Genomic DNA, 27,333 nt, shown 5'->3' with positions numbered 1-27,333 from the left:
ATCCTGCTAGGGGGTGGCTGAACGAGGCAGGGAGGGAAAAGAACTTTCAAGAGTAATTGGGTTTCTCCAAAGGGACCTGTCCGCCAGCCCCAAAAGCCTCCCCTCGGTTAATTCCCCTTTTTAACCCCACAGTGCCAGGCCTCTGTGGCCCAACAATGATGATGATCCTGGGATTCCTTCCCATTTCCCCCACCATTAGTAAGACCCTCTCAAGCAGTCCCCACTTCCGGCCCTCCAAGCCGGGCCCTAACGCTTGGGGGCGGAGACTGAGGCGAAGGGGCGGGGCTGCATCCTACGTACAGCCCCGTCGCTCTCGGGGGCGGGCGCAGTGGCGGAAGTGGCGCCGCCGGGAGATCCTGTTCCGTTCGGAGGCGCTCCGAGGGCTGCCGAGCCGGACTGCGGCTGAGGCAGGAAGAGCCTGGGCGGTGGCTGATATGGAGCAGGTGGGTCCGGGGGAGGTCACTGGGGCTGGGTGGTACGAGGTCTGTGTCTTGTCAACGGATTCCACCTCCCTGCCCAGTGTCCGTTGTTGGTTCCGTCCGACCCTTCCCGCACCCGCCGCGTCTCAGGTTCCGCCCCCTTTCCCTGCTCGGCCTCGCTCCGCCCCGCGCGGGGTTCTGGGGGGCTCCGACGCCGACCCTCCGCGGCCCCGCCCACCCGAGAGCGCCCGGGAAGGGCGTCCCGGATCGCCCTCCCGAGACACGCTCTTCACTCTGAGGGGAGAGGCGAGGCACGGAATCTGGGTAGTGGGGGTCAGGAGTTGGATATGGGCAGGGGTCAGGGTCTCTGAAAGAGGAGGAAAACATCTACACGTCCCGATAGGTCTGCGTCTCACTGTCTTCCGGTCTCCCCCGACTTCCTTTGAAAACGGCAGTGAATGACTTCCCTAACTGACATCAAAAGGGCTCTTTAAAGAATCTCGAGTTCTTAGAGGTGCATTACACCAGTGACACTCGTTCCTAATTGATGTAATTGACACGCCCCTCCCCCTTGGCGTCCTCGGCGTCTGCGTCTCCTGATTTTCTTCCTCCCGTCCTGACAGTGGAAGTACGGTTTCCCAGTCTCGTCTCCTGCCCAAACCCCCGCTCTATACACTGAGTTTTGATGGTCTCATCCACTCTTTTGGCTTCAGCTCTACACCACCTAGGTACCCGAAAGGCACCCACATCGACCTCTTTCTTCAGCGTAGTCCCTCCCTGGAGCCCCAGACTTCGGCGTCCCAGCTACCAGTGGACAGCTCCACTTCAGCGGCAGCTCTCTTGGACTGGTCTTTCCCCCCTGCAAGTGCATTCTTCCTGTGCCATCGCATCCCAGCGCGAGACCAGGAAATTGTATTACGCTTCCTCTTCTCCCTCAGTTCCCATATCTGTGGGGTGCCCCGATCCAGCTGATTTCCTGAACATGCTGTACACCTGGTCCTGGGCCTCCATCTCTTCTGGTACCACTTGGATGTGTTTCTCACCAGGATAACTGTAGTGGCTTCCCAGCAGCTTCCAATCCTGGCTGCTTGCAACCCAGTCTCCACACTAAGCCTTAGGATCCTTTTTCTTTTCTTTTTTTTTTTAAACTAAACTGACTGAGCCAGCCAAGTGCCCCTTTTTATTTTTATTTGAAGATTTTATTTATTTATTTGACAGATAGCCAGAGAGGCAGGAAGAGAGAGAGGGAAAAGCAGGCTCAAGAGCCTGATGTGGGGCTCGATCCCAGGACCCTGGGATCATGACCTGAGCCAAAGGCAGAGGCTTTAACCCACTGAGCCACCCAGGCGCCCCTTGTGATCTTTTTAAAGCACAAGTCTCATAGCATTACTTTCTTGCTTGTGGAAAAAGCAAACAAGTTGGCCTCCCACTGCTTGTGGAAAAAGGTGGATCCCAGCACAGTTTGCAGCACCGTCTGGGTTCTGGCCTCTTTCCTGCCAGTCTCCTAAGTGCACCCTCAAGTCCAGTAACACGGTGCTGCAGAATGAACTTGCCCACACCTTGTACTTTTCTGTCTCCATGTCTTTGCACACCAGCCCCTCTGCCTGGGAAGCCCCTTTCTTATCTGCCAGGCTACCTTCTACTTGTCTTTTTAAGTGCTCAGCTCAGGCAATATGACCTCTGGGTTGACTTTCTCCCATCCCCCCCCCCCCAGACAATACTACCCCACTGTGTCCCTGCAACACCCTGTCCATACTAGAACAGTGGTTGAGAGGGATGCCTGGGTGGCTCAGTTGGTTGGACGACTGCCTTCGGCTCAGGTCATGATCCCGGAGTCCCAGGATCGAATCCCACATCAGGCTCCCAGCTCCATGGGGAGTCTGCTTCTCCCTCTGACCTTCTCCTCGCTCATGCTCTCTCTCACTGTCTCTCTCTCTCAAATAAATAAATAAAATCTTTAAAAAAAAAAAAAAGAACAGTGGTTGAGAATACAGGCTCCTGATTCAGACTTTGTGGGTTCTGATACTATTTTGTCCCCTTGGTGAGGAAGGTGCCTCAGTTTCCTCATTTTTTTTTTTTTAAAGATTTATTTACTTATTTGACAGAGCAAGAGAGATCACAAGTAGGCAGAGAGGCAGGCACAGAGAGGGGAAACAGGCTCCCCGCTGAGCAGAGAACCTGATTCGGGGCTTGATCCCAGGACCCTGAGATGATGACCTGAGCCAAAGGCAGAGGCTTAACCCACTGAGCCACCCACGTGCCCCAGTTTCCTCATTTGTAAAATGGAGGTAGCACTGCATCTACCTCATAGAGTTACTGTAAGGATTCAATGAAATAATGTGTGTGTAGGGTTTAAATCAGTGAGCACATGAATGCTCAGTAAATACATGTGAGCTGTTATTGCTTATATAAAAATGTTACAGAGCAGTGGTAGTAATATTTAATTTCGTAAGTTACTTGAGGAATGTTGATGTGGCTGACTTCTCATTCTGTCCCAGAGCCCCAAAGCCTGGCTTTTTGTCAATAAATAAAATGCTGAGGTGGAGGGCATGGGGTTCGGGGTTTGGATTTATTGAATGAGGATTCAAGAATGAAAAAGACCCAGGCCTGATGTTAGTCTGCTCAGAAATGACTCTGGAAATGAATGAATGTTACATGACAAGCATTAATTCTGTGCGGATGTACACAGAGCTCTGGGAACCCGTGGGAAAGAAGGGCCAAGAATGGCTTCCCAGAGCAGCTGACAATTAGTGAGGGACCTTAGGGCAAGAGGATGAGCTTACCAAAGAGAGGTAGAGACCAGGGTGGACTCAGAGAGTGGGCAGCTGGGTCCTCTGAACAGAGCTCTTGCAGGGGGAGGGCTAAGGAGGGCAGAGGCAGCCTCCTTTGCTGAGTTTGGGGATTCCTTTCCTTGCTTGGCCATAAGGAAGTGTCCCCTTGGTTTAGGAGCCTGTGGGGACCATGCCAGGAGGGGACTGAAGGCCTGGCGCCTGGTGTTGGGAGCAGAGCTCCTGGGGTGTTCAGCCTGCAAGCTTATGCGCTGGGCCTGTGTTTTATTTTTTATTTTTATTTTTATTTTTTTTTTAAAGATTTTATTTATTTATTTGAGAGAGAGACAGTGAGAGAGAACATGAGTGAGAAGAAGGTCAGAGGGAGAAGCAGACTCCCCATGGAGCTGGGAGCCCGATGTGGGACTTGATCCCGGGACTCCAGGATCATGACCTGAGCCGAAGGCAGTCGTCCAACCAACTGAGCCACCCAGGCGCCCCTGGGCCTGTGCTTTAGACCAGAGTCTGGGCCTTTGGTCATGCTAGTTTGCCTGCCTGAAATGCTTGTCTTCCTTGCCCATGGTTGATATATATGGATTCTTCAAGGCCTGGGTCAGAGGGCTCCTCCCCTTTGTGGCTTTCCCAACCTCACCCACTGCAGCCTGGGTCAGATGTCCCTTCTCTGAGGGCCCACGGTCCATTGTTTGTTCCTCCCTGAAAGTGCTGATTACAGTGAGACACTCTTTTATGTATGTGTTAGCTTCCTTCACCAGACCCCGAGTCCCCGAATAGCCCCAGGGACTAGCACAGGCTCCGCGTTAAACTGAACTCTTAGGGGGGCACGCCTGGGTGGCTCAGTGGGTTAAAGCTTCTGCCTTTGGCTCAGGTCATGATTCCAGGGTCCTGGGATGGAGCCCCCCCCCCCCACATCCGGCTCTTTCTCTCTGCCTCCCTCTACCTGCTTGTGATCTCGGTCTGTCAAATAAATAAATAAAATCTTTAAAAAAACAAAAACAAAAAACAGAGCTCTCACACACCTAGAGTTGGCGGGGGGGTGGGGGGGTTGTGTGGGTGAGACGAGAAAGCCTGTACATTTGTCGGCTCATACTTGTTCCCTCGTTGGCTCCATTTTACAGATGAGGAGGCTGGGACTCCAGGGAAGTAAGGTCAGTGTCACTCAGCAGGACCTTCAAGAACTGTCTCTTGACTCCAGGCCCACAGCTGTCTCTGAGAAACTGCCTGGGTACCCCTCCCCCAGGGGTGGCTGCCACATCTGTAAAACAAGGGACAAGCAGGGCATCCTCTCTGACCAGTTGTGTATCCTTGCGAACTTTTTCTGGCTAGGGCTGATCCTGGCTTCTGCCTGGCCAGAGCTGGTGCTGGCAGGGGTCTGTACTGAACTCCCTTCTGCCTGTGGAGCCTTCCCTTGAATGAGCTGACCTGACTGAGCTCTCTCCCGGAAGATGACTGGCCCTTTCCAGACTGACCTTGAGAACTTGACCTCACTAGCTCCCGAGTTTTATCCAGTAGCACTAAGGGTGGGTGGGGCCTGACTCACCAGCCCCTGAGTAGGCCAGGGGTCTTGTCAGCACCAAGCTGGGGCATCCTGGACATTTAATGGGGCCTGGTGTGTGGAGGAGGCAGGGGGCCTGAGTCAGCCTTGGTCTGTTAGGGTTTTTCTGTATTTTCAGAACATCCTGGCCGGAGGGGGCAGTGCACAGCGATGAATGTACTTTCTGTTTTGGCTTGACTCTTCCCCTTCCACTTCTCCAGAGGGAAAGGAGAAATGGAGCCTGGTTTGTGTCCTCTTCTTAAAGTCCGCCTCTAGGAACTTCCCCAAATTCTCTGTGAGTGAGACAGGGTAGGGGCCAATAAGCCAGCTGTGCCGTGGCTGATGGCACGGGCCACTGAGCCCGGAAGTATAATAGAGCCTGCTGTTGCTGTCTGGGGTCAGCTCTCTGAGGCCAGGGCCCATCTCTGCATCCGGCAGTACATATGGGGCCCTGTTTGGGCAGAGTCTATGCTGCACGTGCCTGGCCCAGGCCCTGCCCCTAAGACCAGATCCGTAGCCCCTCACAGTAGTCATAGCTGCTGTTACTTAAGCACAGACATTCTGTGTGGGTTATTCCTAATCCTTTCAGTAGCTCTGTGAAGTGGTCACTATACCATCCCCATTTTATAGGTAAGGAGACTGAGGTTCAGAGAGACTCAGTGATTTAGTCAAGGGCTCACAGTCTAGTCATGAATGGTCGGTCTTCAACTTTTGACTCCAGGTCTGATGCCCAGTCCGCAAACCCGTGCCCTTTTCCCTGTTCCAGGCTGGACATTACAGACCCACAGACCAGTTAACTTCCTGAACAGGTGCCATGGCCAAGCACTGTGACTCAGGCCTAAAGTGTTCAAGGAAAGATGACTTTGACTTTGAACCTCAAGTCCAGAGTAGTGCTGAGCCAGAGTCCTGAGAGCTGGGGTCGGAGGAGCCTTGGATGGTGAGGGAGAGCTTTGCCCAGGAAGTGGGGTTTGAACTGGTCTCTGAAGAACTGGAGTTCTCTCCCAGGGGAAGGAGGTCATTATAGAATGTGAAAGTGGAGGGCAGTGGAGGCTCAGAAGGGAGACTGCCAGCCACGGTGTGTTCTGGAAGCAGCCAGTGGTCAGGAGAGTATTGGAAAGGGGAGGAGCCTCGGCCCCCACAGCCGGAGAGGAGCGCTGGGATCTCTCCCAGGGAGCATGTCCTTCTTTCTTCTGGACCTTTGCTATCCAAGGAACTTAGCTTATGTCATCTTCTCTCTGCAAATTGGTGCCCAGGAAAAGGGAGGAGGGCATCCACCATGCCTCAGGTTGCAGAGGAAACCAGTTCCCCTGGCCTGCTGGTGCCTCGACTCTACCTGAGGAGAGACACCAGCAGAGGGCGGAGTCCAGCTCCTGGAGAGACAGTCTGGCCTGGGAGGGCTCCTCCTTCAGGCCTGGGCAGGGCTGTGTACATGCACACCCGTGCTCAGGCTAGTTGCTTGACACTTTGCCTGAGTATCTTCCAGAGCCTGGTACCTCTCTGGGTGCTGGGCACACAGCACGGAGCAAAGCAGGAGGAGTTCCTGCTTGTGTGAAGTTTGCATTCCAGAAGAAGACAGGTAGTAAACGCAGACCTGTAAACATATAATACGTCTGGGGTGGTAAGCTCTATGAAGAATAAAGCAGGGAAGGGGATGAAGGGTGGGAGCTAAATAGGGAGTTCAGGGAAGGCTTCTCCAAAGGGACATGTACAGAGACCAGAATGGAGGGAGTACTGCAGAGACCTGGGGGAGAACTTCAGACAGACAGGACAGCAGGTGCAAGGGTCCTGGGGTGGGAGCATGGCCATGCTAGTTATGTCCAAGGAACAGAGAAGGACCAGTATAGCTGGATCAGAGGGTTCCAGGGGAAGAGGCTGAGGAAGAGCAGGCTTGTAGGCCAGGATGGAGACTTTGGCTTTTACTCAGGGTGAGCTGGAAGCCATTGGAGGTTTGGAGCATTGGGAGGTGTGGTCTTTTACCAGGATCCCTCTGGCTGCTGTGTTGAGACGAGACTTGGGATGTAGACAAGAAGGTAGCCAGGAAGCGGGCACATACACTGGCCAGATTTTGAAGGAAGAGCCAGTAAGATTTGCTGATGGTTTGGATGTGGAGGGGAGGGTGCTGGGCTCTCCACAGGCTCTTGGCGGGTGGCCGTAGGGCCTACGGGGCCAGCAGAGGTGGGCCAGCTCTGCCCCATCCTGCCCCGGGGGACTGTGGGCAGTCCTCTCCAACCTTCTGTCTCCTCCAGCCCACCCTCACTCCACAGCTTCTGGTGGGGTGTGAGGAGTAAAGGAGAGGTGTCTGCAGGGGGTCAGTGCAGGCCGCTGCTAGGCCGCATTTGTTTCTTCTGTGCTAGCTCCTCAGGATGGCCTGTAGTCCTGTGTTTTGTTTTCGTTTTTAAAGATTTTTATTTATTTGACAGAGAGAGTACAAGCCGGGGTGGGGGTGACAGGCAGATGGTGAGGGAGAAGCAGACTCCACACTGAGTAGGGAGCCCGAGGCGGGACTCGGTCCTAGAACCCTGGGATCACCACCTGTGTGGAAGGCAGATGCTCAACAGACTGAGCCACCCAGCTGCCCTGTAGTCCTGTTTGATCTGCTGTCCTGCCCTCCCTGAACCAGCTCCCTGACTGGTGACTGACCAGTGGCAGGACACAGGCAGCAGCCACCATCTCTCAGAGTCTTGGCCTCCTGCCAGTCTGTGGAGTCTCCACTCACCTGGGCCTTATAGGGGTGACTTGACCCAGAACAGCCCCAGTCCTGGCCTGAAGCTATCCAACTGAGGCAGTCAGATCTCAAGACTGTGTCTTCCTCTAAAGAAGAGACAGGGGTGTCATCCTGGCTGATCCTTAGGCGGTGATCACTCTGTGTCAGGGACTGTTCTAGGCCAGTGCATTTAATAAGCCGTTTAATCCTTACAGCACCTGTACAAAACAGGTGCCACTGTTATCCTCACTTTACAGAGGAGAGAACTGAGGCACAGAGAGGCTCAGCTGTAGTAAAGCAGGAATCCAGGGTTTGAAACTTCTCCGGGCTTGGCCTTTCTCGGTTCTTTCTCAGTTCTTTCTCAGCTTCACTGATTCCTCCTGGTTTGTACAGAGATAGGGACCCCACTGGGAAGCCTCCATGGCCAGTGTGAGGCTAGTGCTCCCATTTGCTGAGGAGTACGGAGTGAGGGAGATGTTGAGGGAGATGTTGAGTCCACTGTCCCGTCGGCCTCAAGAGAAGGTTTGGAGAAGCCACACGTCTCAGAGGTGTGGGTCATTTCTGGCTACTAATGAGGCTTGGTTCCTGTACCCGGAGACCAGGTAGCTTAGCTTTGCAGAGGAAGCTCTAGCTGGACCTGGGACAGTTTGGCTGGTTCTCTGTTGGAGGTCAGGGCGTGTTAAAGGGCAGGGGGCCTCGGAGGGGACTGTGGCATGAGGGGCTAACGTCTGCTGAGCCTTTACTCTGTGGTTCCAGGCACTGTTCCAGGCACTTCACATGCATCGCTGTGTCCTTTGATGCCCCAGATAGCGGGGTCAAGACAGGTGTCCCCAGTGTCCTGTATAGCCTCTGAGGCTGGTACAGTGAGTACGTGGCACTGTTAAATTGTAGACTTGCCTCGGCCTGGGAACCCCCGCTGGGAGCTGCAGGCCTTCCGGGTGTTGAGCGGCAGAGGTGGCTGGAGCTTCTGGTCTGGGCTGTGACTGAGAGCTGTCAAGGACCCCATCTGTGCCCTTGTCCCCTAAGAGCTGTGGAAATGGGAAACGAGGGGTGCCTGCAGCAGGTCCGGGCCCCAGTGGGAAGCTGTAGTGTTGGCGGTCGGCCCTGGCACTGCCCCTTAGAGCCTGTGCGGGGAGCCAGGACAGCCCCCGCTTCCTGCCACCGCCTGCACCCTGGGAATTCACCTGTGCCTGGAGCTGGAATGACTCGGGCCATTCTTTTTTCTTTTCTTTCTTTTTTTTAAAGATTTTATTTATTTGAGAGAGTGAGTGAGAGAGCACAAGCAAGGGGGGATGAGCAGCAGGCCGAGGGAGAAGCAGGCTCCCCGCTGAGTAGGGGGCCTGATGTGCGACTTGATCCCAGGATCCTGGGATCATGACCTGAGCTGAAGGCAGACCCTTAACACACTGAGCCACCCAAGTGCCCCGCGTTTTAACCATTTTTAAGGGCATGATTCAAAGGCATTAACTATATCAGTGTTGCCTTTATTTAATGTATCGGAGGAAACGGAGTCTCATAATGGTTGTGTTTGCTCCAGAGTGCCCAGCTCATAAGGGCAGACTGAGACTTGAACCCTAACCTCGGAGTCCAGTTCTCTTTCAACAGTGTCAGCTGCCTACTATTGTCTGGCCTGAGTCTGGGACCCTACCCAAAAGCCCCTCTTGCAGTCTGGCCAACAGTGGCATTTCCTGGGGTAAGAGAAGGCCTGGCAGGCCCTGGGGGCCCGTGCCTGCCCCTCTTCTTTGCCTCAGGAACTGAAAGAACTGGAGTAATCTGGGGTGGATTGCCTCCTCCTCCTCACCCCTCTTTCCCTTGCAAGCTGGGATGATAAAACCTCCAATTTCCTCATCCCCTTCCCCAAGCCAGTGTAGCTAAGCTTCTCCTAAAACACAGGCCCTGTGAATGTCAAGTCTACAGCTAACCCCAGGGCGGACTCCTTTACCCCACGCGTCCTGTTCTGCGCCTGATGCCTGGTCAGGGGCTTGGGCGGAGCAGGGGGAGCTGCTTCCGGGGTCCCTGGTGGCAGCCCTGCTGTCTCCCGCCCACAGCACTCATTCCTGCCTCCCTCTCAGCAGGACGCTGGGCACGGTGGGGCGGAGGCCAGCTGCCACCTTCCACCCCCAGGGCCAGGGGACCAGAGCACAAGTGCTTTGGGGACCACTCAGGGGAGTTCCAGGCCAAGATGATTTCCGCCTCTTAGACTGGCAGGTGGCTTGATGAAGCCCAGAGAGCTTTTGAAGTCATCTGAGTGGGCAGTTTTCAAACTGGGCCTAAGGAAGTGCCCCTGGGGTAACCCTGGGGTTTGAGGAATGTCTGCCCAGGGGGACTGTCTGTGGCCACCTTCTGTGGCAAGACCCAGAGAAGTCCCATTTTTATCTTTTTTCTATTTTAGATTCTAAGTAAGGTTTTCTTTTCCTTCTTCCTTTTTCTTTTCCTTTCCCTTTTTCTTCTTTTCTTTTTCTCTTTCTTTCTCTCTTTCTCTCTCGTTCTCTAAGTTTCTCTTGCTTGAAGAAAAGGGTTTGAAAAAGCACTTCTCCCCTCAGATAAAGAAGCAGGGCCTTGGGGCACCTGGGTGGCTCAGTGGTTAAAGCCTCTGCCTTCAGCTCGGGTCATGATCCCAGGGTCCTGGGATCAAGCCTCGCATCAGGCTCTCTGCTCAGCAGGGAGCCTGCTTCCCTTCCTCTCTCTCTGCCTGCTTCTCTGCCTACTTGTGATCTCTGTCTGTCAAATAAATAAAAATCTTAAAAGAAAAAAAAAAAAGAAGAAGAAGCAGGGCCTTGGTGAGGACTTGCCGGGTTACTCAGGGTTAGTGGCTTCCCCAGGACTGGCGCTCAGGTCTTCATCCCTGACCAGTACTCCTTCTACTGTATGTGTTCTTTGGTTTCTGAGCAGCTTTCACGGTGGAGGGTGATGTAGAACCACCCCCCCATACCCCCTTTCTCTTGGCCAGCTGTCCCCAGCCCTGCCTGGCTTCCACGCACCCCTGCGTCTGGAACTCTCCCGGATTCCCCCAGCACCTTTGCTCTCAGCCCTCATCTGCGTCTCTCGCTTCACCGAGGACGTCTGCATGTGTGAGTGTCAGTGCCGCTGCTGCTCCCAGAGGAGGGGGGGTGGTCTCACACCAATCTGCTGCCACCCGGGTCCTGTCCCCAGGGAGGGAGGGAGGAAGGAAGCTGGGGACAATGCCAGACAGACTTGGGAGCAGCCTGGCAGGAGAGAAGCCACAGCACCCTGCAGTGAGATCGAGAAGAGGGAGAGGAGTGGATAGGGACGCTGACACACACACACACACACACACACTCGCGCGTGCGCACACACGGAGGAAGGCGTGCGCGCGCACACACACGAGGAGGAAGGGAGCGTGAGACCGAGCTGATGGCGGTGCAGACAGACTCACAGATGGGGGAGACTTGGGGAGGAAGACCCATAAAGATGGTCACAGGAGCGGGATACAGAGACACAAAGATAGAAAGGCGGTTTGGGAGAGAGACAGGAAGGAGGAAGAGAAATGGAAACAGGTCTGGCAGCAGACAAGAGGGCCATTAAAGAAACGGAAATGTCACCCACCCTGGAGCCATAGCCCTGTCACAGTGAGCGATGCACTGTGCGTTCTGTCTGCCACCAGGTCCAGCTGACGGATGTTGTGGGGGTCACATTGCCGGCAGCCTGTCACATCTCCTCTCTGACTGCCTCCTTCCAGAGCTGGGCCCAGCTTTCCTTCAGTGCCCTCCACATGAGCCGGGCATGGCAACCCCAAGAGTGTGCTGTTGGGGGGTGGCCTTGTGCGGCTGCCTCTGCTGAGAACAGCCCACTCCTGTCCACTGGGGCTTGCATGGAGGCAGAGGGGTGGACACACTGGCTTGCTCAGAATCCCCTGCCAGTCACAGACGGGGAGCTTGCTTGGGACCTGATAGATTGAGGGGCCCCAGAAGGTAGTAGACATGACAAAGGTATGAGGGGATAGCAGATCGGGGCGGAGGGGGCACTGGTTAGGTCTTGCCTTTGTCAGGACCCAGAGACCGACATCCAGGGTTCTCCTCCCACTAGCCCCCAAACCTGGCTCTCTGGCATGAGAGAAGATTCAGGGAGACTCTGACCGAGCCCCAGAAGCCTGGGCACCACCACACTGAGCCTGCTTCCTCTGGCTCTGGGCTAAGCCCCGGGGACAGGGCCGCTGCGGGCTCTTTGCCAGCACATGAGTGGAGCAGAGACCTTGGGTCTGGGGACCGCGCGGCCGGCAGGGAGTCCTCCAGGTCCCTGCCCTAGTGTTCGTAAGAGTTTCGGCCCGTGGTCGCACAGGCAAGGGGTAGTTCGGGCCGTTGCCCCTTCAGTCTTGGCTGCCTGCTCTGTGAACTAGAAGGCCCCGTCCTGGCCTGCATGGGCCTGAAGCACAACTGTGGGCACAGGGTTCTGTGGGCAGTGGGGCTCGGGCCTCGCCTCGGGCCGTGGCTGGTTCTCTGTCGAGGTTCGACCCATGTCGCGGCAGCATGGCACGGAGCTGAGGACCAGGACACCCGCTGCAGTAGCCGCCAGCAGGCAGTCGTGCAGCCTTCCTGGGTGCCAGGCCCTGTGCTAGGTGCTGGGAGACGGCAGTGACTCGGCCGGGGGAAGCCCTGCACCCGGAGAGTTGGCAGAACAAGGACTAAGACGCTGGCAGATCGTGACAGGCTCAGGGTCCCTGTCATAGAGCAAGACTGCTGTCCCTGGGGGGTGGGTATGGGGCAGTTCTGAGGAGGAGAGGACTTTTTATTTTTTTTAAGAATTTTATTTATTTGACACAGACAGGGAGAGAGGGAACACAAACAGGGCGTGGGAGAGGGAGAGGCAGGATTCCTGCCAAGCAAGGAGCCCAATGCGCGGCTTGATTCCATGACCCCCGGATCAATGACCTGAGCCGAAAGCAGACGCCCAATGACCAAGCCCCCCAGGCGCCCAAAGGAGAGGACTTTAGAGCTGCTTGTTGGAAGGATTGGGGAGGGGAGAGCTAGGTACAAGGTCCCAGGGCAGGACCTGGCGGCCACACTGAGGGACCGAAAAGAAGGCCAGGGTGGCCGTGGGATGGGCGGTGGGGTGGTCCTGAGTCCTATCTGCCCTGTAAGAGGAGCTTCTGGAAGAGCGGGTGGGGCCGCCAGGGCAGGGCCTGGGCTGGAGGGCTCTGGAAGGTGGGCTGTGATCAGTGTTTGGCAGACCTTCCTCTGCCTGTTGCGACAACTCTTTTTTCGCAGTTGTGGCAGGGTGAGAGAGGCCGACTCACCCTGAGGGCTGGTTGTCACACCAGGGGAGAGGATAGTAGTGGGCCTGACGCTGGAGAGAAGGGACCAAGATGTCCTTCCTTCATACGGCTGTCCCGGCACACAGCACTCAGAGACGCTGCTCTAGGAAGTCCCTCCCAGTTGCCATGGATTAGGGGGTGGGAGGGTAGGGCTGGCTGCTGGGAGGGAATGTGGCTTTGTGCTTGGCAAACAAAGAACAGAGCTTGGGGCCCTCTTCTCCTGGGGGGGGTGGGGGCAGGCCCGAGAGGCTGTTGACAGGACCAGAGGCTGAACCTCCAGCGGGCCTGGCAGGAGCAGGCTGTACCCTAAAGCCGCGGGGAGGACCCCAGAGCCCTCCAAGGGTGAACTGTGGGTTGCTGGGCTTTGCGGGGCAGGAGTTGGTGAGGAGGAATGAGAGCGAGAGGAGCGCTCAACCCCCTCCAGCTCAGAAGTGGGGCTGCTGGGGAGAATTTGGGCTTAGAGGGCCCTGGGCCCCCCTGGGGTTGGGATGTGAGGGGGGCAGATGCGTTTGGGAGCAAAGGGCGTTGGTGGGGGCGGTGCGCAGAGGGAAGGAGGTTAACTAACAGGACCTTCAGGCCCTCACCAGGCTGCCTAACCCAGCCACCCGCCCCCCTGCAGCCTTGCGGCTGAGGCCCCGCCTTCCCCCCCGTGAGGTGGGGGCCCATCAGGATGAACAAACTGTCTGGGGAGCTGGCCCGCGACTTGGAGCGCAGCCTGCCCGCCGTGGCCTCCCTCGGCTCATCGCTGTCCCACAGCCAGGCCCTCTCCTCGCACTTCTTCCCGCCCCCTCCGGAGAAGCGCCGCACCATCTCTGATGTCCGCCGCACCTTCTGTCTCTTTGTCACCTTCGACCTGCTCTTCATCTCCCTGCTCTGGATCATCGAGCTGAACGTGAGTGGACCGTGAGTGGACCCCAGACTGCACTGGGGGTGGGGGTGTCACCTGGGCCTTCCTCCAGCTGTAGCTGCCACTACAGCTACCAGAGGATGGTCTCTGGCGGGGGTTAGATTTCTCGGTAAAATGAAGAGTGGGAAGATTGGAACATCCGTTCTCATCTTCCAAAGAAAGGGGAGCTCCGAGGGCTGGAGAGTCATTGTCGAAGGTCCCTTAGCAAGTAGGTGAAGAAGGGCAGAGTTTGAACCCGGACCCTCAGGCTGCAGGGTTCACACCCTTGACCTCTGCACCAACCTGCCCTCTAGTGGACACTCGTGAGGAGGGCGGAGAGATCCCAGTGGACGGTGCTGGTACGGTTGAAACCTTTGTCTTCTTTCTGGCTTCTGTTGCTCTCTGGCTCCATTCAGTCATTCCTTCATCCATCCACTCACTCAGCAGTTTTCAAAGCCTTGCTGCATCCGAGGCGCTGTGCTAAACGCAGAGGGCACGGTGCAGGGCCAGCCAGTAAAAACTCCCAGTTCCTGGTGGTTCCTAGCTCCCCCTCCCCATTTTGGACACAACTCCAGTGCCCCCCAGTTTGGGCTCAGCAGCCTGGAGGTGGGGCCGCCTCTCTGTGCTGAGTCCCCACCCTCCTCCTTGGCGTGTGGTGCTGGGCTAGCGGGCCATGGCACCTGACCTCCAGGCGCTGACGGCCCCGAGCAGGACCCCACCACAGAGGCAGGAGCTGTGAGAACAAAGCTCCCAGGCTCCGTGGGTCTCAGTGTCTCCTCTGTATTCACTGCGGCATGTCAGTGAGGGACTCGGCTTCTCTGAGCCTTCCCTTGTTTTCCTTCTGCGGAGCGGGTCAGAGCGCCTTCCTCCAGGTCTCCAGCTCTGATGACAGGAAAACGACGAGTTTGTTGATGGAAGTGAGGAGTTCGGGGAGGGGCTGGTTTAAGGGTGAAAAGGACAAGTTTGAGGTGTGACAAGTGTTCAGGGAGAGGGCTCTGAGGGTGATTGTCCTTTGAGCACTTAGATGAACTGGCACCTTCAACAAGATTGAGCCATGGGGGACCCTAGGGACCCTCTTTACCAGTGAGAAAGCTACGGCCCCATAAGATCCAGGGCCATTTGAGGAGCTTCTGATGTCTTAGGCATTCTTCCTTTTTAACATTTTTTTTTTTTAAGATTTATTTATTTATTTATTTATTGGAGAGAGACACACACAGAGACCTGGGGGAGGGGCAGAGAGAATCTCAAGCTGACTCCACCCTGCATGTGGAGCCCAGCGTGGGGCTCCATCCCACAACCCTGAGAGCACGACCCCAGCCGAAACCAAGAGTCAGATGCTTGACGGACTGCACCTCCCCAGCGCCCCGGGAGGCATTCTTCCTTTTGAAGGTCCCAGCCAGCATCAAAGCAAGCACTAAAAGTTACCCACAGCTCTCATTCAGTATATATTTTCTTGCCAGCAGACAGCTGAAAAAATTTTGATAATTTTCCTTTTGAAATTATCTGAATGTACTGGGTACTGGGTAGAATTGCTCAGCAGTCCTCGTGCGTACTTGGGAATTCTTGCAAACCGAGAAGTCCGATCTCCAAATTGTTTTCAGATGTAATGAAAACTTCAGAATGCTGGGCTTAGCCGTTCGTCGAGTTAGCCATCATGTTTCACTTGATAGACATTCAATTAAAAGGTGATTAGTTTTTGGTTTTGTGGCTTTATTTTCATGTTTTGAAGCATATATGTTTTTAGTTCTTGAATAGGCCGGGCGTTGCCCAGTGGCTACAAGGGCTCCAGAAGGGTCTTACAGCCAGAGACTGGCAGGGGTCAGGGCTTGGCTCCCCTGAGTCAGGATACCATTGCCATCAGCACCTGCACGTGCCCAGGCAGGGGGAGACCTCTGAGGGGCTGCAGCTCTTAGGGCTCGGAGGAGCTGTGGAGCCCAAGAGGAGGGCCAGGCTGGGGTGGGAGGATGTCAGTGTGGGGGGTGGCATGTGAGACCCCACGGGGCTCAGGGGGGTCTTGAGGTCAAGATGCACAGTGGGCGGGGCGCCTGGGTGGCTCAGTGGGTTAAAGCCTCTGCCTTGGGCTCAGGTCATGATCCCAGGGTCCTGGGATCGAGCCCCGCATCGGGCTCTCTGCTCGGCGGGGAGCCTGCTTTCCTCTCTCTCTCTGCCTGCCTCTGCCTACTTGTGATCTCTGTTCATCAAAAAAAAAAAAAAATCTTTAAAGATGCACAGTGGGGATGTTCAGAGGTGTTCATGTGTCAGCGAGGGGGCTGCCTGGGCTACTGGCTTCTGCTCTAAGCACTGCAGTCACCTGGGAGCTTCACAAAGATTCCAGACGCTCAGCTCGCTCTGGGATTCAGACTCAGGGTTCTGAACATCTAGATGTCAGTAAGCACCCCCTGCACACCTCAGTTTGGGTCACCTGCTAGGAGATTAGAAGCTCTCGTCTAGGTGGTCATGAAGGGTCCTCACTTTGCAGGCTCCTGGGCTCCATTTCCCAGAGTCCTCCTGTTTCCTCCCTTCTGCAGGGGGCTGGCGGAAGCCGAGGCCTGCCGCCCCATCCCTCCTGAGAAATCAGGCTGCAGCCTGGCTCTCAGTATCTGTCCAGATCCTCTCCCTCCCCAGCCAAGGTGTCGAGTCCCATCGAAAATATATGGGTGGCTGGGGCAGGGACGAGTCTGCTCGCTCTCTATTGCTAGCCGTTCCTTCTAGCAGCCTGATGGATTTTGCCCATTAAGCACAAACCTAATCAATTGATTTGCCACCTGGGGCTCTGTCTGACACCACTGCCCACCCCCGGTCCCCATCACCCCAGATGGACAGTTGGCTGGGAAGATGAAGCACCATAGTGGAGAGGGGGAGATGAGATTATGTGAGAGGCAGGCTCCCAGCACCCAGTCAGCCAGCCCTACCTGCCTGCACGGGGACTGTTGCCTCCCCTGCACAGCCCCGAGGCCCCCCATGCCTCCTCCTCCCTGGGCAGCGTGCCCACAGGTGTCCATGCTGGAGCCAGGCCCTGGCCGTCCGGGTTGCCCCGGTGCTTGGAGGAACGAGATTAGTGCTGGGGTCTCAGGTCCTCTCTTGGTGCTTCGGGGCCCTCCTTGGGCAGTGGCTTATCACTCCGCCTGCTTGCTCGCTGTTCCCAGAGGTGAGGCACCCCTGGGGACTTGGTTCTGCCTACAGAGCTGCTCGTATCTTCCTCTTTCAGACCAACACAGGCATCCGGAAGAACCTGGAGCAGGAGATCATCCACTACAACTTTAAAACGTCCTTCTTTGACATCTTTGTGAGTGGACTTAGGGAGGGGGCCTTCGGGGGCAGCGGAGGTGCAGGGATGTGCCTCTGGCTGGATTCTCTTGTTCCTGCAGCACACATCCTAGTCTGATCGGGGACACTTGGCTCCCACCCTCAGGGAGCTCTTCCTAAATAAGGCCCTCCCTTCAGAGAGCCTCAAGGGTGAGGGAGAAGAGTAGACCCTTGTCCAAGAAGGTCACATCCGAGTCATCCCGCAAGAAACACTGACTCAGTCGTTCTCTCCTGAGGCATCACACCCCATGTAGAGGGAAGCTGGGGGAGCGGGACGGACGGGGAAGTCAACCTTCAGCAGGAGCAGGGGGCATTGGCTAGCCCATGATGGCTTGTGTGTCCCCTGCCCGCCTCCCCACCAGGTCTTGGCATTCTTCCGCTTCTCGGGACTGCTCCTGGGCTACGCGGTGCTGCGGCTTCGGCACTGGTGGGTGATTGCGGTAAGATGGCCCTCTCCTGGCAGCGTGTGGGCCCTGGCGGGGCTGGTGCGAGGGGCAGCGTGGCAGAGGACTCACTCCCCAGCTCGCTTTCCCTCTCTCCCTCCTTCCCTCCCCTGGGCAGGTCACGACGCTGGTGTCCAGCGCGTTCCTCATCGTCAAGGTCATCCTCTCCGAGGTCAGTGGCTCACGGTCAGGCTGGTCTGGTGGGCCTCTCACCAGAGGGAGGGATGGGCTTCTCCCAAGAGGGGACCCATTCTCCGATTTGGGGCATCTGTCCCTGTTGTCAGGTTGGGGTGAGGGGGAATCCTGTCCTTGATATTTCCAAGGGAGCATCTTCACTGGCTTCCTCCACCTGTCCCTCTGCAACCCCAAGAACAAAAAGTTCCTCTGCCAGCCTATCCTCAGTTTATCCTGCCGCAGAATTCATTAAGCCACCTCAGAGGCACGTGCCACACGGGGTCCCCAAGCAGCCGGGCCCAGGAGTGGGGTGTGTGCCACAGTTGGTAGCCCCAAGAGAAGACTCTGCATTCGGGTGACCCTCTGCTGTGGAGCTCAGCCCCCTCCCTCCACAGCTGCTCAGCAAAGGGGCATTTGGCTACCTGCTCCCTATCGTCTCCTTTGTCCTTGCCTGGCTGGAGACCTGGTTCCTTGACTTCAAAGTCCTGCCACAGGAGGCCGAGGAGGAACGATGTGAGTCCTGGGGAAGGGGTGCAGGGAGGGTCATTGCAGCCCCAAGAGTGGAGAGTTTCGGGCATGAGAGCCAGTTCGGAGCTATCTTGGCAACTCTGAACAGCCTCCCGGACAGAGCCTGAGGGTGAGCTTGGAATGGGGGGACCCCAGGCTGCTAAGGCATGGCTGTCCTTGTTCTGGGACAATGGCTGCCTGTGTCTGCTCCCCCAGGGTATCTTGCTGCCCAGGCTGCTGTCGCCCGTGGACCCCTGCTCTTCCCTGGTGCTCTGTCCGAGGGCCAGTTCTATTCACCCCCAGAATCCTTTGCAGGTGAGGGCCGGTGGGTGAGAAACTCCTTCAGCGAGAGTATTCATCAGGAGCGGGTTGGCTGGGTCTCTTCATTCTGTTCCTTCTCTCAGGTCCTTGGGGAAGGCGAGCACCCCTCTCCCTATCTGTCCCCCCGCAGTCTTGTACCCCACCACCTCCTCACAGTCTGTTCCCACTCCTTCCTGTTGTCATCTGTGCTTATTTTCCGAAGGGTCTGACAATGAATCCGATGAAGACATTGGGAAAAGAAGCTTCTCTGCCCAGGTATTTGGCTCCCTGCTCCCACCCGATCTTTGGAGTGGGCAACCCCCCCTGGAGAAGGTGCCAGTGCTGGGCTCAAGCCGAAGTGGGAAGGGGCTTCCCCAAAGAGGGTGGACCTCAGGCAGCCCGAGTGCCAATCAGTGTACCCCTGAGTGTCTGCCTCACCGTCAGTCAGGCCTGCTGGGCCGGCTCACACCTGGGGCCCAGAGGGGAGCGGTTCAGCCATAGCACCTGGGGCCCCCATGGGGCCCGAGAGACAAACCCAGACTCTGTAGGTATGGAGTATGTGGAGAAGGAACTGGCCACAAAGCAGGTGGTGGGCGAGCCCCAGGGTGATTCCTTCCTGCCTCTTCTCCTGGGCCAGGAACGGGAGTACATCCATCAGGGGAAGGAGGCCATGGCGGTGGTGGATCAGATCTTGGCTCAGGAGGAGAACTGGAAGTTTGAGAAGAACAATGTAAGGAAACTCTCTCCCATCTGACCTGCCCATGTGATGTTGAGAGTTTTTTTTTTTTTTTTTTTTTTTTTAAAGATTTTATTTATTAATTTGACAGAGAGAAATCACAAGTAGACAGAGAGGCAGCCAGAGAGAGAGAGAGAGGGAAGCAGGCTCTCTGCCGAGCAGAGAGCCCGATGCGGGACTCGATCCCAGGACTCTGAGATCATGACCTGAGCCGAAGGCAGCGGCTTAACCCACTGAGCCACCCAGGCGCCCCTGATGTTGAGAGTTTTTGCTTGCTTTTCTGAGGCCCAAGAAGCCCAGGGATGGCCCAGGTTGGAACCCTATTTCTGTGCCAGGAGAGGGGGCTGAGCCCCCGGGGTCGCTGCTTAGCAGGAGGTGGGGCCGGACTGGATGTTTCCACTGCGCCCTCCTCTGACTGCTGCCCTGCCCGCACCCATCCGTGGCCCCCTACTGCTCTCCGCACTCAGGGGGAAGCCATGCTTTGGCCGTGGTCTGGGTGTCTTGTTTCATGAGCAGAACCATATTCTCTAAAGAGATGGCTGTGAGCTTAGAGAATGGGGACACGTCCCTGTCCCTGTGTGTGGCCATTCCCTCTGGCGGCCCAGGACGGCCTGGAGACATGGGTCATCGCAGTTGTAACTGCAGCTGTGCTTCTGTCCTTGAATGTGACAGCAAAAGCCTTTCTCTCCTTGTTGCTGGATGTTTGTCAGAACCACTGTTTTTTTACCGGCTGCCGGAATATCGCTGAACTCCTGGAGTTTTCCACCCTGAGCTGTTACAAAGCTGCCCTGTTGGGGCGCCCATCCCTTCACCACTGGCCCACTCTACCTGCCCTCCGCCCACCTCCCTGTCCCCCTTCTGTCTCTACCGTAGGAGTACGGGGACACTGTGTACACCATCGAAATTCCCTTTCACGGCAAGACCTTCATCCTGAAGGTGAGGGAGAGAAGCAGGGGTCCTGGAGGCTCCTGGTCTGTCTGAGGTTTCAGCAGGGGGCTGAGGGGCCTTCTGGCAGGTTTCTCCCCACCAAGAGGGAAGGGCTGCTGTGCCTAAGCACATCTGGCCCCACTCAGCTCTCTGCCCACCCTGTCCCAGACCTTCCTGCCCTGCCCTGCCGAGCTGGTGTACCAGGAGGTGATCCTCCAGCCCGAGAGGATGGTGCTGTGGAACAAGACCGTGACCGCCTGCCAGGTGAGCCAATTGGGCCCAGCCTGGCCACCCCTCAGGGCAGAGCGACACGGCAGGGCAGGTACAGTCATCCCCCAGCATGACCATGTCCTCAAACTGTCCTGTGCCTCAGCTTCCCTGTCTATAAAATGGGATGATGGTAATGGCACCTTCTGGAAAGGGAGTGCACAGACAGAGCTCAGCCCAGGACCTGGGAGTGGCTGTTAGTAAAGGGACCTGGGCAGAGAAGAGGCTGGTCTGGGGGTTCCCTGAGGTTCTGAGACCCTGTGCTTGGGGTGTTCCTGGGCTGGGCTGTACCTCACATCTCCTCTGATGGCCTTTAGATCCTGCAGCGAGTAGAGGACAACACTCTCATCTCCTACGATGTCTCTTCGGGGGCCGCGGGCGGGGTGGTCTCCCCCAGGTGAGCTCCACCAAGCCCCTCCTCTCAGGCAGGACTCCTGCCCTTGCATCCTGGGCCTGGCTCCCTGCCCATCTAACCCTCCCGCCCCCAGGGACTTCGTGAACGTGCGGCGCATTGAGCGACGCAGAGACCGCTACCTGTCCTCGGGCATCGCCACCACCCACTGCACCAGGCCCCCTACACACAAATATGTCAGGTGAGCCATCCCGGCTGGCCCGTCCCTTGGTGGCTTTGAGGGCAGGGTAGGGGACCATGTGGACCTCTGGGCACTTTGTCCTGCCAAGGCCGCCTTCCAGCCCCCTGTCCTGCTGGGCTCTGCCCCTCCCAGCCCCTAGGCCCGGCTAATCTGCTCAGCCTCCTGGAGACTGGGGGATTAAGGGCTGGAAGCACACAGCCTTCCAGGGCAGCTCCGGGGACGGCCCAAGGCCAGGGAGCAGTCCAGAAAAGGGGGCTGGGAGCCACGAGGTGGCGCTGGTCCAGGCGATCTGAGCAGAAGGCTTCGTGTCCTGGAGCTTTACCTCCCTGCCGCTGCCCTGCCCCCCCCACCCACCCACTCCGACTGCTCAGAAGTCCCCACGGAGGAAGAGACATCCTAGACCCCAGTGCTGCAGCCAACCTTCTTCCCGATTTCCCACTCTCCCCGTCCTTCTTGGGGTTCCACAGAGAGCACTGGGCAATGAATATGAGATTTGACACACCAGACCCACAGGTGACCAGCGGGCCTCTTTCTGCGGAGTGGGCTTGAGTGTGCTCAGTGGGGCTGTGGGGGAATGGCCCAGGGACGGGTTGTGCCCTGCCCTCCTCCTGGGAAGGTGCCCCCTCCGGGATCCCCCCAGCACTGTACTGCGAGCTGATTTGAGAAATGCGAGCAAATGCACGCAAGGCCCACCCCTCCCTTCCCTAGAGGACCTGCACAGAGAGGGTGACGGCTGCCACCAGGGGTGCGCAGACATCCGCAGGCTATAGAAGGGGGAGCTGGGCCTCATAAGGTGCAGGTGGAGGACTGTATCCTGTGGCCTCCGGGATACCTGTTCTGGGCCCTACTCAGGCAGAGTGGCAGTGGCTAGCTAGACCAGTAGCTCCCTTCCATCCTTCACCCCAGCCCATGATGGGCCAGGAATGGGGTGTGGGGTGAGGTCGGAGGCCTTTCCTGGCTCCAACGTGCCCCCCTAATTGTGTTTTTCTCATAGGGGAGAGAACGGTCCTGGGGGCTTCATCGTGCTCAAGTCAGCCAGTAACCCCCGAGTCTGCACCTTCATCTGGATCCTTAATACAGATCTCAAGGTGGGGGTGCTGGGACTCTGCTGGGGGATCTTGGGGGCGGTCACCTGTCACACTCAGGACCTCACCTACTCTGTCTCCTCTCTTATGCTCAAATTGGGGACCGGGTCAAGATGTTCTCCCAGGTTGCTGGAGGGCCTGTACATGCCCTCACTTCTCTGGGCCCCACAGAGCGGTGGCTGGCTGCCAAGCCGGCCCCTCCTGGGTGTGTTTGTGTGGCCGGAGCCAGGAGCCGGCACAGTGTGTTCTTCCTGCCGGGGGAGGCGGGGGGTGGGTGGTTAGGCTGCCTTCCAGAGCTGCACCTGCACCTGCAGCTCTGACCCAGGGGAGCCCCCTCCCCCCACTCCTGCTGGCTGAGGGCAGGCCTTCCCGAAACTTCTTCCCACCTTCCCGCAGGGCCGCCTGCCCCGGTACCTCATCCATCAGAGCCTCGCGGCCACCATGTTTGAATTTGCCTTTCACCTGCGGCAGCGCGTCGGAGAGCTGGGGGCCCGGGCGTAACTGTGCCCCCTCACCACCCTGCAGGGCAGGGTCCTGTCACCACAGCCTTCAGAGCCAGAAAGGGGGCCAGCAGGGCTTCCCGGCACCCACGGAGGACCTGGCCTCAAGCACTGGGAAGGAAGACGTTTCCTCTTGGTGCAGCCCCTCGGGCCCTGGCTGCCACTGTCCTCCATGCTTTGCTGTGCCTGGGAGCCATGGCCGTGAGCAAGTTGTGCAGTCAGGCACCCAGGTGCCAGGGCTCTGCCACCAAGGCCAGTGGGGTCTGCTCTGCTGATGTTTACGCAGTGACTGGCCTTGCCTTCAGGAGGACTAGATGCAAGATGCCCCTGCCTGGCCCGGGGCAGGATCTGGAATGGAAGGGGCAGACCTGGTGGGAGAACACCAGGGCCCCGAGCAGGATGGAGGTCAGGGCGGCCTGGTCACCTACGTTCAGGTGCAGGAGCCCCTTCATCTGCCTGCTCTCTCGTCATGCTTTTTTAGGATTATTTAAAAGGTCTGGGACCTTTTTCCCCATGCACTTGTCGGGGAATGGGTGGCAGGTGGGGTCGGTGGGTGCAGGCAGTGAATGTCTGCCGCTCCCGGTTTCTCTCCCTCCCCCAGGGTTCCTTGGGGACCTTTGTAATTTGAGCCAATTATTAAAAATGAACTTAAAAAAAAAAAAAACGGAAAGAAAAGCAGCGCCTCCTACCTGGCCTCTAGCGGGAAGGGGGCAGCACCGTGGAGGGGGCGACAGAGCCCGACCGCTCTCACACCCTCTCACACCCTTCTGGAGCTGGCAGGAGGTCAGAGCAAGGCGGGGTCCCTGGTCTGGGAGCCCCCTGCTTTCCTGACTGGTCCAACTGGACAGATGACTGGTCAGAGGAAAATGCCCCAGCCCTCAGCCAGGCCTCCTGGGAGGGAAGGTCAGTGGAAGGTCTCCTGCCCAGGAACTTGGGGGAGGTGGGAGTGGCCCGGCAGCATCCGTGGCAGGCCTTGACTGTCCTTGGGATCCCACAGCCAGTCTGGGAGTGGGGCCTGGGCTTCTGGGTCACTGAGGCACCTCTGGGATCTCTGTTTCTCTGGCTCCACTCACCTGCCTCCTCTGCCCCAGCACACTCGCCAGGGGCAGCACAGTGGGATCGCAGGCAACGGCCAGAGCAGTGCAGGGCCACCGCCATCCCAGCCATCCCTGCCCTCCCTCCCTCCTCCCTCTATCACTCCTCCCTCCCTGCCTGCAGGCTTCCGGGGGGCAGCTCAGCTAGCTTGGAGCCAGGACATGGGCAGGGCATCCTAGCTTGGTCTGGCCAGGTGCGTGACCCTGGGCAGATCTTCTCTAGGCCTCTGTTTCCTTCTTTGTCAAGAGGAGACTCGTTATGTCGGAGGGCTGTCCTGAGATTAAAGCAAGAATCAGAGCTTGCTTCAGTAATCAAGAGGATGTGGTTCTGCCCTGGGTGGGCACCTACGGGCCTTCCCAGCTGCTGGGTGCTCTGCACCTCCCGCAGGGTCTCATCTCAGCTCCTGTATGGCCTATTCCTGCGCCCTTTGCTGTGTCTGTCTCCTCGGCGATGACCCATCCTCCCCCGCCCCATGCCCAGCACCCCGTGTGCCAGCTTCCTGCACCGTGAGCTGTCCCCCTTGGGTGCTGGCTTTCCCAGCAGCTGTACTGCTCCCCTGGAGAGCCAGGCCCCTCCCAGGTGGCCCAGTAGAGCTGCTCAGGACTTTGTGGCCAGAAAATGGGGCTCAGAGAGGGGCAGAGGTTGCCCCATGGGCACGGAGGCTTATTATGGCTGATTTGGGGGCAGAGCCAGGTCTGACTGCCACTCATCAGAGCCCCTGGGTTTGCATTGCACCTGCCCTGGGGTGTCGCTGGGGACAGAGCCGGGGGCCGCCTCCCACATCTCTTTCCACCCTGACTGGCCACTGGGAAGCCATTTCTCTGACTTGTGGCCACCGGAAAGGAAAGCATCTGGCAAACGCTCATGCCCGGGGTCCCAGGTGTGGAGCTAACCAAGTCCTTTTCTGCCAGTGCAGTGGTGGCCATTGAGGACCAGGTCTTGGTGCAGATCCCGGGGGCTTTGCCCTTGGTCCCAGGCAGAGGAGAGCTGTGGGAGCAGGACCCGATGGCCTGGTACAGAGCCCAGAGAGGGCCTCAATTCCTGCCGCTGCCCACTCTGTTTACAGACAGGCTGCTGCCCTCCCTGGGCGAGAGGGAAGGGGTGGGGCAGAGAGCAGATGCCAAGGTGGCACGAGGCTGGGCATGTGCCTGGTCTCAGATGGTGTCAAAGGAGTGTCACACACCTGGAGGTGTCACTCTGAGGACCTCTGCCCCCAGTGGAGCATCTTGATCTCTTGAGAAGCTGACTGCTGACCCCAGGCGGCGGCTGGAGCCCAGGGACCCCCACCCCCACCCTGGGCCGAGAGTCCCCCATCGGTGAGCCTTGGCTCTGCTTATAGCATCTGACGCCAGAGGGGCTGAAAATAGCCCCTGGAGGAGGTGGAGGAGGGGGCTATTTAAAGGGCCTGGGAGGAGCAGAGCTGAGAGCCAGTGAGCACTGATCATGGCCACTGCAGAGCTGATCTGCCAGGTGTCCGAGGAGGACCGTGAGCGGCGAGAAGCCTTCTGGGCTGAATGGAAGGACCTGACGCTGTCTACGCGGCCTGAGGAGGGGTGAGTGCCACGCAGCTGGGAATCCCCTCTCCCCAAGAACACCCCTCCTGAGCCCCAGGGGATCAGAGCACAAAGCCCTGCAGAAGTTTCTGGGGAGTGGGGCCTAGGAGAGGTCCCAGTAGGGAGAGTGGAGTCACTCTGCACCCCAGGACCGGCAAGCCCCAGGGAGCCTTCTGCCCCGCTCAGGACTGGAGGGTAGCACATCTCAGGAGCTCGGTACCACCGTGCCCTCTCCTCCCCAGTTGCTCTCTGCATGAGGAGGACACCGAGCGGCATGAGACCTACCACCGGCAGGGCCAGTGCCGGGCACTGGTGCAGCGCTCTCCCTGGTTGGTGATGCGGATGGGCCTCCTAGGCCACGGGCTGCAGGAGTATCTGCTGCCCTACCAGCGCGTGCTGCCACTGCCCATCTTCACCCCCGCCAAGATGGGTGCCGCCAAGGAGGAGCGCGAGGACACCCCCACCCAGCTGCGGGAGCTGCTGGCACTGGAGACAGCCCTGGGTGGCCAGTGTGTGGAGCGCCAGGACGTGGCCGAGATCACCAAGCAGCTGCCCCCTGTGGTGCCTGTCAGCAAGCCCGGCGCCCTGCGTTGCTCCCTGTCCCGCTCCATGTCCCAGGAAGCACAGAGAGGCTGAGACAGATGGTGACTCGGGCTCTAATGTGCCTGCCGTGGGCTGGGCCCTTCCTGGCTAGTACCATGGAGGGGAGCTGCTGGCCATGGACGCTTTGTAGTTTGCCCAGAGTTGGGGGCTAGGGGAGGAGGGAGCCAGAGGCCAGGATGCCTGGGTCCCTGAGTTCCCAAAGGGAGGGGAGCAAAGACAGTGGGCACAAAGGCTGGAGAGCTGGGGGCTGGCACAGCCAAACATCCCCAGCCCCAGGAAAAAGGACAAAAGATGCTGGTGAGGACAGAGGTCCCTGAGGGGAGTGACCCTGGTCCAGGCTCCAGCTTCAGAGAAGGATGAGGAAAAGGGGATCTGGAATGCTCTAGGAAGGAGGCTTGGAGGAGACTGGAGTGAGAGGGATGTGAGGAAGGCAGAGGCAGAGTGGAGCCCCCAGCATCCTCTGTTAGCGCTGCAATAAATGCTCAGTTATGTTCCAGACTTTTCTTGTTCCAGTCTCTTTCCTTGTGGGGGCCAGCCCATTGGTGTCCACTACCCCCCCCCATGCTCACTTCTGGGAATAAGCCTTGCAACTGAGCTAAATATGGCAGAGCTAGTGGGTACACTCCATGCTGGGTGGGGGTGGGGGAGACGGGACAGAGCTGTAAACAGGGTGTCTGTCCAGCATGGGTCTGCTGTCAGTGCCTGGCCTCTGTGTTCAGTTCCCTGGCACTGGGCAGTGCCCAGCAGGCCAGCTGGCATCCAGGGCCTGCTTAAATGATTTCATGGAGTAGATGGAGGGGGCTGGCACCAGGACTGTCCTTGGCTGTACCTAAGGGTGTGAATGGGGTCAATGACCCCAAGGCTGACCTACGTCTCAGACCTGAACCCAGATAGAATCAATCCTTGGCGGGGGTCAGGCACTCTACCCTCCCTGCCCAGGGAGCCCAGGGTGGGTTGTGGCGAGTAGAGGCTCAGGTTATTGTCTGTGACCCCCACAGCTGCTGTGCCTCCTGTCCCAATCTGATCAGCTGGCTCAACAAGGAGACACGTTCCCCTTGGGACAAGGTGGGGTGCCAGGGAAGGCACACAGGTGAGGGCATAGAAGAGGCTAGGGGCCCATCTGGACAGGGGCTGGTAGCCTCAGCCGGGCAGAGCAACAGTGGACTGGCCTGGAGCGTTCCAACTCCAGGAAGACCACGGAGACGGCCCCATGGAATCCACCTCCCATCTGGGGGAATAGGAGGGAAGACCCTGGCATCTTGACCTGTAGTGCCAAGCAGGACCTGCAGACCTGGGCTGGCCCCCTCCCCAAGAGGGGAATGCAGTGTGGGCTGGGGAGAAGAGGGGTCAGAGACCCCAGACTGATGTAACCCTAAGTCCCTTGGTGCAGAAAGCCCAGCCTGCGCCCTCTGGGGCCCGGGGACACGGGGAGAACGCCTGCACCCTTTGCCCTCCCCACCGTCACACTACCCGGACAACGCGGTGGCCAGAACGACCCGAGCCTTCTGCTCTAGGAAGCCCCCAGATAAGTGGCTCCAAGCCTGCAGGGGCCGCGGGGAGGCCCTGCTGTTCCGCTGGTTAAGTGCATTAGCTTCGCTCACATCCCCTATCGCGGGTGCCATCGGCCGGGCGGGGCTAGAGCT

The 27,333-nt window shown here is 57.9% G+C and overlaps 2 protein-coding genes across 8 annotated transcripts; both read left to right on the top strand.

Annotated features, from left to right (window-relative positions):
* Nucleotides 1-196: 196 nt before the first annotated feature.
* On the top strand, nt 197-23,114 carry STARD3 (StAR related lipid transfer domain containing 3). 7 transcript variants are annotated; one of them, XM_004764650.3, is made up of 16 exons: nt 315-443; nt 10,394-10,514; nt 13,335-13,607; nt 16,810-16,887; nt 17,270-17,347; nt 17,469-17,522; nt 17,920-18,037; nt 18,248-18,346; nt 18,555-18,607; nt 18,969-19,061; nt 19,941-20,003; nt 20,163-20,258; nt 20,579-20,658; nt 20,750-20,854; nt 21,849-21,942; nt 22,336-23,114. In XM_004764650.3, the coding sequence occupies exons 3-16, from the start codon at nt 13,386-13,388 to the stop codon at nt 22,438-22,440; spliced, it is 1,338 nt and encodes a 445-aa protein (XP_004764707.1). In that variant the 5' UTR covers nt 315-443; nt 10,394-10,514; nt 13,335-13,385; the 3' UTR covers nt 22,441-23,114. The 7 variants fall into 7 exon arrangements, with proteins under 7 accessions (XP_044926286.1, XP_004764705.1, XP_044926285.1 ...); XM_004764652.3 differs by lacking the exon at nt 10,394-10,514 and adding an exon at nt 4,324-4,353; XM_004764648.3 differs by lacking the exon at nt 10,394-10,514 and having other exon boundaries at nt 302-443.
* A 1,813-nt stretch (nt 23,115-24,927) lies between these two features.
* On the top strand, nt 24,928-26,188 carry LOC101671461 (titin-cap). The gene is made up of 2 exons (XM_004764654.3): nt 24,928-25,087; nt 25,330-26,188. Exons 1-2 carry the CDS (start codon nt 24,978-24,980, stop codon nt 25,721-25,723), a joined length of 504 nt encoding a protein of 167 aa, XP_004764711.1. The 5' UTR covers nt 24,928-24,977; the 3' UTR covers nt 25,724-26,188.
* Nucleotides 26,189-27,333: the final 1,145 nt, after the last annotated feature.

Source organism: Mustela putorius, unplaced genomic scaffold (genome assembly GCF_011764305.1).
Source record: "Mustela putorius furo isolate JIRA1106 unplaced genomic scaffold, ASM1176430v1.1 tig00003962_pilon_pilon_pilon, whole genome shotgun sequence".
Taxonomy (NCBI): Eukaryota; Metazoa; Chordata; class Mammalia; order Carnivora; family Mustelidae; genus Mustela; species Mustela putorius.
Note: the sequence above shows the minus strand (reverse complement) of the source record. Positions and strands in the feature narration are given on the sequence as shown.

Excerpts from the sequence above, each read along its gene's own strand:
- LOC101671461 (XM_004764654.3), top strand. The coding sequence starts at position 24,978 with ATGGCCACTGCAGAGCTGATCTGCCAGGTGTCCGAGGAGGACCGTGAG. Across the intron at positions 25,088-25,329 it reads TCTACGCGGCCTGAGGAGGG|TTGCTCTCTGCATGAGGAGG; the intron begins GTGAGTGCCACG and ends TCTCCTCCCCAG.
- STARD3 (XM_004764648.3), top strand. The coding sequence starts at position 13,386 with ATGAACAAACTGTCTGGGGAGCTGGCCCGCGACTTGGAGCGCAGCCTG. Across the intron at positions 17,523-17,919 it reads TCAAGGTCATCCTCTCCGAG|CTGCTCAGCAAAGGGGCATT; the intron begins GTCAGTGGCTCA and ends CTCCCTCCACAG. Across the intron at positions 20,259-20,578 it reads AGACCGTGACCGCCTGCCAG|ATCCTGCAGCGAGTAGAGGA; the intron begins GTGAGCCAATTG and ends GATGGCCTTTAG.